Source organism: Maniola hyperantus, chromosome 20 (assembly GCF_902806685.2).
Source record: "Maniola hyperantus chromosome 20, iAphHyp1.2, whole genome shotgun sequence".
In the NCBI taxonomy this organism is placed as follows: Eukaryota; Metazoa; Arthropoda; class Insecta; order Lepidoptera; family Nymphalidae; genus Maniola; species Maniola hyperantus.
In genome coordinates this window covers 1,686,247-1,696,810 of record NC_048555.1, presented here as the reverse complement: position 1 = coordinate 1,696,810, position 10,564 = coordinate 1,686,247, and the positions used below count along the sequence as shown (strand labels likewise).

At 40.6% G+C, this 10,564-nt stretch overlaps 1 protein-coding gene across 1 annotated transcript; it reads right to left on the bottom strand.

The window, feature by feature from the left end:
* Nucleotides 1–665: 665 nt before the first annotated feature.
* On the bottom strand, nt 666–6,606 carry LOC117991953 (protein D1-like). The gene is made up of 4 exons (XM_034979592.1): nt 6,448–6,606; nt 5,411–5,534; nt 3,656–3,869; nt 666–798 (listed from the first exon to the last, which is right to left on the bottom strand). The coding sequence occupies exons 1-4, from the start codon at nt 6,604–6,606 to the stop codon at nt 666–668; spliced, it is 630 nt and encodes a 209-aa protein (XP_034835483.1).
* Nucleotides 6,607–10,564: the final 3,958 nt, after the last annotated feature.

Below are 10,564 nucleotides of genomic sequence, written 5' to 3'. Positions count from 1 at the left end.
TATATTTTTAAATTAAAGTTTTACGGTTTTTAGGGCGCAAAAAAATATAGTGTTAATTTTTTTGATATAATAGGACAAATATTAACCATTTAAGACCAACTTAAAAAAAGTGTCAAGTAGCCTATTACTATATCAAAAAACTATATCAGGTATAGCACGCGCCAGGTCTAGATGGCAATCGGGGTGGGGACGCATCGCACAGTCGCATGTCACCCGCTTTCGCCCGCACCGCTTTAGGGCGGAGGCTGTGCGGCACCTGTGCGGTACCATTAATTATTGTTTTTTTAATCAAAATGAAAACAGTAGGTTCCAATATTAATCAGAAATCATCAATTATTGTTGTAGAGCTAACGAGAGATGGAGTTTTTGACGGTTCATTGTAAGATATCAAAGTACAGTGCGACAAGGCAATCTTGGCGCGTGGCGAAAATCGGAACTAACGTTGCCGTCAAGTGTCCCCTTTGTTCTTTTTTGAATATTCTATAAGCCTTTGTTCTCCAACAGCGCCCCCCTGTCAATGTCATTGAAGTGCCAAGAAAGCCTTGTCGCACTGTAATGTGTGCAAGAGGGCACACAATATTATTTTGTAATGATTTTGTATGTAACTGACAGATGTCAAAAACGCAATCTCTCGTTGGCTCTATGATAGTCAATGTAAAAACGTTCTATCCACGGTTGAAGCTGGACTTCATGTATGGGCAGCGAAACTCCGATGTGTAGAAGTTTCCGGCGACGGGGCAGAGACTGTTGTACGCCGCGAAATCTGCTACACAGAACGATAACCGGTCCTTTTGGTATCTGCAAACAGAAAGATAAGTAGGTATAATCACAGTACAAGGAGAGTAATCCACCCTACCGGCAAAGCCGTGCCGTGTAGGAACCAAAGGGGTATGGGTTTAATAAAAACTGCCATACCCCTTAGGTTAGCCCGCTATCATCTTAAACTGCATCATCACTTACCACCAGGTGAGATTGCATGCAAAGGCTAACTCGTATCTGTGGTATTATATTTGTGGTATGATGAAAGAAAGAAAATGCATTAACAGCACGACAAGGCTCTTTTGGCACTTGAATGACATTGACAGGGGGGCGCAGTTCCTGGGGCCGATCCTGCTCGAAGGCGGAGACATCAGGGCGGCGTTGATCAATGTCCTGATCTGTCTATCCAATAGTCCCTGGGACTAGGACTTCAAGGTCGCGAGTGGCTGCACTCTCTCCAGGATGAGAGAGAGGCACTGGCGTACGTTCTTTAGTGTTCCCGGAGCCTCTCAATAACGCACTGAGGAGGGCCACCGAGGGGATTTTAGTGGGTAGAAATCCCACATAACCCGAGTGGGTATCTTAAGAAGATTTCCCCCTCGAAAAAGAAAAAAAAGCGGGGCGTAGTTGTAGAACAAATGCTCTCTTATATTTTTATAATTTTTTTTTATAGTGTTTTACCGACGCGCTACGACGCGGGTTCGATTCCTGCCGGTTCGCAATTTTTGACATATATTTAAAATTATTTAGAAATGCTCTCTTAATTTTACGGAATATATTTTTTAAATGTCAATGTCGATAATCGAATAATATCTAATTTTAACTGAATGAGAAATTTGGTAAGCTGCCCCTGTTTCCAAATCGAGAAAGAATAATAAAAACCATTTATAGGCCATGTACTTGCAACTTAGGTCTCATGTTTACCTGCTCAAATACTATATTTACCTTAGTGCTAATTATAGCTATAAGATGCAGACACATTAAGGGTGCCTTTCCACCAGAGATGAGCTATGCAGCTATGCTGCGAAGATGTGAAATCTACGCTACGAAAATATGTGACCGTTTCCACCAATACTAAGCTATGTAGCTGTGCGAGGAAGATGCGCTATGAAGATGCGCCTTCGCGCGGCATACTGTAGGTACTCTGCTCTGCACATAGCTACACCACTCGCGACGGCCCATAGCAGGCATCCATAGCACTCTCATCTCTGGTGGAAAAGCAGCCCTGCTTTTCCACCAGAGATGTGCTATGCTACGTTGCTATGGATGCGTTTGATATCCACCAATAATATTCATTGGTGCACATAGCTTAGCGCTGGTGGAAACGGATTCAACTAAGATATGTTTTTTATATGGAAGGATGCGTACCTACTATGGATGCGTGCTATGGATGCGTGCTATGGATACGTGCTATGGATTCCTGCTAAGGGCCGTCGCGAGTGGTGTAGCTATACGTGCAGAGCAGAGTATCTACAGTATGCTACTTTGCGGCGGCAAATCTTCATAGCGCATCTTCCTCGCACAGCTTAGTATTGGTGGAAACGGTTACATATTTTCGTAGTGTAGATTTCACATCTCCGCAGCATAGTGGAAAGGCACCCTTATGCTGTGTATATTGTCAGGATATATTGTGATGTTAAGAATAATATGGATATGTTATGTCCAATATTTGAAAAACAGTGAATTTCAGATATTTTACTTAGCAACACCGCATATACGGGGACAGTGGCCCCGATTCTCTAGTCTATCTCTAAACTAAATTTAGAGTATCTGCATCCTTTTCTTTTTACTAATGCTAAAAAAGAAACGGAACATGACTTTCACATTTAAAGACTCTAAATTTTAGTGCACAATACAAATTCGACGACCTCCCTGGCGCAGTCGTGAGCGCTGTGGTCTTATTAGTCGGAGGTCCCGGGTTCGATTCCTGGCAGGGGTTTGGAATTTTATAATTTCTAAATTTCTGGTCTGGTCTGGTGGGAGGCTTCGGCCGTGGCTAGTTACCACCCTACCGGCTAAGCCGTGCCGCCAAGCGATTTAGAGTTCCGGTACGATGCCGAGTAGAAACCAAAGGGGTACGGGTTTAGGTAATAAAAACTGCCATATCCCTTCCAAGTTAGCCCGCTATCATCTTAGACTGCATCATCACTTACCATCAGGTGAGATTGCAGTCAAGGGCTAACTTGTATCTGAATAAAAAAAATAATAATAATTAAACAGTAGGTTTGCGAGTGCGTGCTATACTTCACAAGATGGCGGTGTTAGTTCCGATTTTCGCCACGCGCCAAAAGAGCCTTGTCGCACTATATTTGTTGTTGGTGTGTGGGCGTGTTCTGGAGTGGAAACCATGTACCGGTAAGCGCAGGACGACCTCCAGCCTGTTGGACCGATGACTGAAGAAGGTAGCGGCGAGCGAGTGAAAAGACCTATGTCCAGCAGTAGACGCACACAGGATGGCTTGGATTGGATTGGATTGAAATTAGAACTTCAATCAATCAATCAGCCTGTTTGCGTCCACTGCTGGACATAGGCCTTCCCAAGAGCACGCCACCACACACGATCGTCCGCCTTCCTCATCCACCCACTTCCTGCTATCTTCTTAAGGTCGTCAGTCCAGCGGGTTCGAGGTCGTCCCACACTGCGCTTGCTGATACGCGGTCTCCACTCCAGAACACGTCTGCCCCATCGGCCATCGGTTCTGCGGCAGACGTGGCCTGCCCACTGCCACTTCAGCTGGCTAATTCGTTGGGCTATGTCGATCACTCTGGTTCTCCTACGGATTTCCTTGTTATGGATTTTGTCCCTCAGAGAGATACCCAATATAGCCCGCTCCATAGCCCGCTGAACGACTTTGAACTTGTGGACAAGGACAACCGTCAGTGTCCTTAGAACTTACCTAGTTATATTCTCATCGGTAACATCAATTTCCTCAGCTTGTTTGTATAAAATTATAACGTAGGTATGAGGGCCAGTCCCAGGGATGGGACTGGGCGCCACGTATTTCGCAATCTCACAGGATGACTCCAGGTCCATATTGTCATCTACGTTCATCCACATCCCCATAAGATACGAGCGCCATGTAGGGGTTTCTTTACAAGGTACGCTTATATCTGTAAAGAAATCATAATATCAAAAGTATTAAACACATATATCAAAAGTAAGCTGTGATAGCCTAGTGGTTTGAACGTCCGCCCCCTAATCGGAGGTCGGGGGTTCGATCCCGGGCACGCACTTCTAACTTTTCGGAGTTATGTGCGTTTTAAATGATTAAATATCACTTGCTTTAACGGTGAAGGAAAACATCGTGAGGAAAACTGCATGCCTGAGAGTTCTCCATAATGTTCTCAAAGGTGTGTGAAGTCTACCAATCCGCACATGGCCAGCGTGTAGACTATGGCCAAAACCCTTCTCGCTTTGAGAGGAGACCCGTGCTCTGTAGTGAGCCGGCGATAGGTTGATCATGATGACATATCAAAAACTGCGGAACTGGCAAAATTCGAACCTGCGTCTCCTGGGATCACGCCCGGCGCGCTATGCCACGTTTCGCTTGCTGCCAGTGACGATATTTTTGTGATAATATGTATATTCAGTCAGTCAATTATTTAGAAATTTCCTTGAAGTGTAGGTAAAAACACTATCATCAGTACTTATCTATATATATAAAAGGAAAAGGTGAAGTGAAGGTCTGATAAGCTAGTTAGGTATAAATGCGAAAGTGTGTTTGTTTGTTGGTTTGTTTTTCAATCAAGTCGCAACGGTGCAACGGATTGACTTGATTTTGCTTGGGTATAGATAAAGACCTGGAAAGTGACATAGGCTACTTTTTATCCCGGAAGATCAAAGAGATCCCACGGGATTTTTAAAAACCTAATTCCACGTGGACGTAGTCGCGGGCATTAGCTAGTAAAAATATACATTTATCTAAATTTAGCTAAAATAAAAACTATTTTTTATTTTGGCTCCGTTCAATCGAACTCATCCTGTCAATTACAGATGTTGGTGAAGACTGTTAAGCTCGTGCACGTCACTCTTTTTTGGTTCCAGCAGAATACCAGCGCTCAGGTTTTATTCTTAAAACCTGCAGCATTAATGCTGAGTTGGGGCCATTTCATCTTGTGCCAAGTGGGTGCAAGAACTAATTTTAGATTAAATTAATTATTAAATACTTCTTATTATCTACTAATTACTACCTACTAACCATTAATTTTAAGTTTGTTTGTACCTACCTTAGGCATAAGATGAATAAACTAGTTTTCTTTCTTTCTTTCTTTCTTTCTTTCTAAATAGCGTTTAACTAAATTGTCAGGGGAGAGCGAGGGAACTCTCGATTCGATTTGATATCTTGAATTGACGATATCTAAATATATAAAAGGAAAAGCTCACTGACAGACTGACTGACAACGCACAGCTCAAACTACTGGACGAATCGGGCTGAAATTTGGCATACAGATAGCTATTAGGACGTAGGCATCTGCTAAGAAAGGAGGAAAGGATTTTTGAAAATCAAACCATGTAGAAACCAAATGGTTTAATAACAACTGCCATACCCCTTCCAGGTTAGAACGCTTCCATCTTAGACTGTATCATCACTTAGCACCAGGTGAGATTGCAGTCGAGGGCCAGCTTGTACAAAAAATTAAAAAAAACTTACCAATTATTATGACCGTATATAAACAGCCCGGCTCGACGACGTCACACTCAAGAGTAGGCAGTTCGATTCCATCTCCGGCAAATATCTCATTTCCTAAATTTATTTCGACGTCTCCATAGCATACCTGTAAAACATTAAAAAAAAAAACTTTTTTATCCGAATAAACTTTTACAAGTACTTTCGAATAGTCGGATGCATCTACCACTGGTTCGGAAAGCCTTTCCTACCGAGAAGAACCAGCAAGAAACTCGGCGGTTGCTCTTTTCAAATATTTGATATAGGTACAAGATTATGCCATGTATAAAATAGTATTTGCAGTCTTGTGCGTTGCTGGAACGAGCTGCAGGTCAAATCCACGCTCTTTTATCATTTAGATAATCTTCAATCGTGTAATATGCTTTTTTCAGGAGCATATTTTTAATAGATTACTATGTTACATTTTTATTACTATGTTGTAAATCGACGATTCAGATCCAGAAAATATTGAAATTTACTATGGCAGTTGTGGACTAAGAGCCAGCGTGCGCCAGACTTTCGTTATTTTATAAAAGCTGACAGTTTCTCTGCGTATTGCCCCCAACACTTGGAGTAACGTTTGTTTGGATGTTTGATTGGATCATGGTTTTTTTGGCTTACTTCAGCAACACTTTGACAATTTTTTTAATATTTTCTTCGGAATAGTATTACAAAATCACGTCATGCATTGCCAGACACTTAGTATCATGGCAACCCTCTGTCAGATACCCTTAAAGTGTAAAAGTTTAAGGGTGTGTTTTATGGCTGGTAATCAGGTTGGCAGGATAATAAGTGTCTGGCAATGCATGACGCGCTTTCTAATTCTATTCCGAACAGAATAGACTTTACACTTTTACGTAAGAAAAAAGAAAAGCCAAACTTCATAGTCGCTGATCGTTCCTCCGGGTGTTGGAGACATATATATATACCTAACTTTCAGCTTTTATAAAATAACGTAGGTCTGGCATGCGCTGGCTCTCTCTCTCTTCCATGAACCTTCAGTACCGAGTAAGCATACTTACTCCAAGTAATTCTTCTGGTGCTGTGGGCATGACGTCAGGTACTATACCAGCATCAGTAAATGCTTGAACAACGGAATTCTTTCTAGGCCGCTTTGATCTTTGCAGTTCAACTTCGGCAGCCAACAGTACCACTGCTATACAAGCGAGTACCAGCTTCATCGTGGTGTTTAAAGGATTGATCCAACAAGTAGGTAACTGTAAATATTTGCAGTTTAGTTTACTCGTTTAGCACCTTACCTAATGATCGAATTCACCCGCACTGCACGGCACGATTATCGATTGTGCGTACGTCTGAGTGTTTATGTGGCGTGTTTATAGAAAAAACCGGCCAAGTGCGAGTCAGGCTCGCGCAATGAGGGTTCCGTACTACAGTCGTATTTTTTCGACATTTTGCACGATAATTCAAAAACCATGATGCATAAAAATGAATAAAAATCTGTTTTAGAATGTACATGTGAAGACCTTTCACATGATACCCCACTTGATATAGTTATCTCACTTCGAAAGTTGAAAATACCAATTATTAGTTCATGACCACAATTTAATTTTTTTTGTGTGATCTAACCCTAAATTCACGGTTTTCAGATTTTTCCCCAAATGTCAGCTATAAGATCTACCTACCTTCCAAATTTCATGATTCTAGGTCAACGGGAAGTACCCTGTAGGTTTCTTGACAGACAGACGGACAGACAGACAGACATACAACAAAGTGATCCTATAAGGGTTCCGTTTTTTCCTTTTGAGGTACGGAACCCTAAAAACCGCTATAACAACGAATAATAAAAAATTCAAAATGGCTGCCATGCAAAAAAAGTAAGTACTGTACGTAATCTTGTATGATGGTACGGAACCCTTCGTGAGCGAGTCCGAATCTCACCTGACCGGTTTTTGATAAACCAATATCTACGAGGACGAAGTTACGGGCATAATTTCGTAAAAAAAACTTAAATAATGACAATTAACGTATTATTCTTAACGTAGTATTCTTACTCTCTGTAATTTTAGTAACAATAAAGTTGTTTTAAATTTAAATTTAAATTAAACGAAACAAGGCTCTATTCTATTCTATTAGCTCTATTGAGTTAGGCCTAAAACAGTAATAATAACTAGTTTACGCGTAGGTACATAATTTTAAAACTACCATGTGTTGACAATACACATCATCATCATCATCATCATCAGCCTGTGGACGTCCACTGTTGGATATAGGCCTTCCCTAAAGAGACATACCTACCTACAATATTAGTCTAGTAGGTACGTATAAAAACTTTTTGTAGTAATCTAAATATATAAAAGGAAAAGGTGACTGACTGACTGATCTATCAACGCTCAGCTCAAACTACTGGACGGATCTGGCTGAAATTTGGCATGCAGATAGCTATTGTAACGTAGGCATCCGTTAAGAAAGGATATTTGAAAATTCAACTCCTAAGAGGGTGAAATAGGGGTTTGTAATATGTGTAGTCCACACGGACGAAGTCGCGAACATTAAGCTAGTTTTATATATACTTATTTTGTTTTTGTTAACTACATAGGTATTACAACTAACCGCAGCAAACGACAGAGGAATTTGCAGTGCTCAGACAAGCCGCCAAGCGCTTACGAGGACGAAGAAATCTAAATATATAAAAGGAAAAGCTGACTGACTGACTGATCTATCAACTCACAGCTCAAACTACTGGACGGATCGGGCTGAAATTTGGCATGCAGATAGCTATTATGACGCAGACATCCGCTAAGAAACGATTTTCGAAATTTCAACCCCTAAGGGGGTGAAATAGTTTTAAATTTGTGTAGTTCACGCGGACGAAGTCGCGAGCATAAGCTAGTCAACATTATAATCTTTTGTTTTCTGTGGAAATAAATAAATAAATATAATATACATAATACGATTTTAGATTGATAAAGTAAACAACAGCGAAAAATAATACTTCTAACAATATAATAATATTTAACAATTTATTCAAACGAACACTTACCTTAAAGTCTGCTGTGGCAGTAAATTTTTGGGTTTCAATAAACGCAATTTATATGCGGTTCATTACATAGATAATTATTAATTATCAAAGACGTCACAAATAAAGTAATATTATAAATTTAAATAAATTAGTCTAACTTTAGTGTTCCGTACTCGAAAAGAAAAACGGAACCTTTAGGGAGTCATCATTCTTCATGAGCACTGTCTTTCCTCTGTGTTCCTATCATAGAAGTAAGATTTTGTTTTTATTCTTATTCTATTAGGTCTTGGAATGAAATTGAGTGGAGAGCGCGTTTAAGCAAGCGTAGTGTGGGACGCCCTTCAGCACGATGGACCGACGATATAAAGAGGCTGGCGGGAAGTGGCTGGAGGAGGAAGGCGAGGACCGGGTGTGGTGGCGCTCTTTAGGGAAGGCCTTTGTCCAACAGTGGACGTCCACAGGCTGATGATGATGATGATGATAGGGTCTTGGACTGTACAAATAAAATGAAGTGATTTTTTGTATAGCGGTGGTTTATGGGGCTAGAATTCATAACTAAAGAGTATAATTTAAAAAAAAACATGATTTTTATCTTAAATATATAAAAGGCAAAGGTGACTGACTGACTGGCTGATCTATCAACGCACAGCTCAAACTACTGGACGGATCGGGCTGAAATTTGGCATGCAGATAGCTATTATGATGTAGGCATCCGCTAAGAAAGGATCTTTGAAAATTCAACCCCTAAGGGGGTGAAATAGGGGTTTGAAATTTGTGTAGTCTACGTGGACGAAGATTTGGGCATAAGCTCGTTTTAAAATAGTATAGCCAGAATCATTAGCAGACTGTATTCCAATTCTATAGCAAGTAGATGTATAAGTTCCGCAAATTGCTATTGCGCTGGAACCATGTCTCATTAAACATCGAAATGACGTCATTTTGACGTCAGCCGAAATAAAAATATACCTTCAGCTCGAAACTTCAGTCTAGTGCTGACGTCACTAAAATGGCCGCCACCCGCATTAGCAATTTGCGGGACTTATAGCGAGCCGCATTGCCGTATTGATGCCCCGACGCGATATTAAACAACTTCTACAAAACGTAGATATACGTAACGTAGTTTTTGAAAAATAATAGGTAGGTATCTATGTAGCCGTTTAGGAAAAAATCTGTGATGGAGGATCTATCTACTAATACACAAGCTAAGTAGGTAGGTATATCTGTTTGACCAAGATAATGATATTGTGTGTTGCTCCGGCATTGGAATAAGCTCCTTATGAGACAAAAGAAGTCTACCAATCCGCACATGGCCAGCGTGGTAGACTATGGCCAAAACCCTTCTCACTCTAAGAGGAGACCCGTGCCAGTCGTGCCAGAGGAGGAGTGCCGTGTAGTGAGCCAGTGATGGGTTGATCATAACGATGATGATGATGAGACAGAAGATAGAAAACAAAATTTGCAGAAAACGCACGTAACTCCGAAAAGTTAAAGATGCGTGCCCAGGATCGAACCTCCGACGTCCCGAATACAAGGCTGAAGTCTCAACCACTGGGCTATCACCGACTATCACTTTCTAATTCACTTATCTGCCTCGGTGAGAGATAATATTTATTTTTATTTAAATGCAAAGAACCCATTGATTGACGATGAATATTAATGTGTTTCTATCTATGTTCAACGTTTAAATTTATTATTATAATAATAATAATCATAATTTATTCAAGAGAATGCATTTTATTATTGTAATCTAACTACTGAATAACTTAATATACCTAAATTAATGTTAATTATGGTAGGGGAGCCCAAGCGAGGATTTTGGGATTTACTCGAGCGCGTCAGATTAAGGCATGGTAAGTTAATTAGATGCAGAAAAGTGTGCATTTCAATAATCTGACAATTTGAGCTTGACATAAGGAAATAGGAGAGTCACAAAGTTTCAAACATCTGCCATGACTTCTGGTTTTGTCCCAATCGTCAGTCTTTTAAATATGAGCTATTTGAGGTTGATGTGATTGTTCACTTAACACCCCTTCTCAATATCTGACCCGCTCTATAAATATTTATTTTCTTTTTTCTTGAATTTATAGACTCGCATTTGGCTGCAATTAGACGTGGTGGCAAGTGATGATGCAGCCTAAGATGGAGCGCCACCTTCTACC

Bases quoted from the DNA above. Each gene is read 5' to 3' on its own strand.
- LOC117991953 (XM_034979592.1), bottom strand. From the start codon at position 6,606: ATGAAGCTGGTACTCGCTTGTATAGCAGTGGTACTGTTGGCTGCCGAA. The intron at 5,535-6,447 runs GTAAGTATGCTT...AATGTTTTACAG, and splicing joins CACCAGAAGAATTACTTGGA to GTATGCTATGGAGACGTCGA. The intron at 3,870-5,410 runs GTAAGTTTTTTT...ATTTCTTTACAG, and splicing joins ATATACGGTCATAATAATTG to ATATAAGCGTACCTTGTAAA.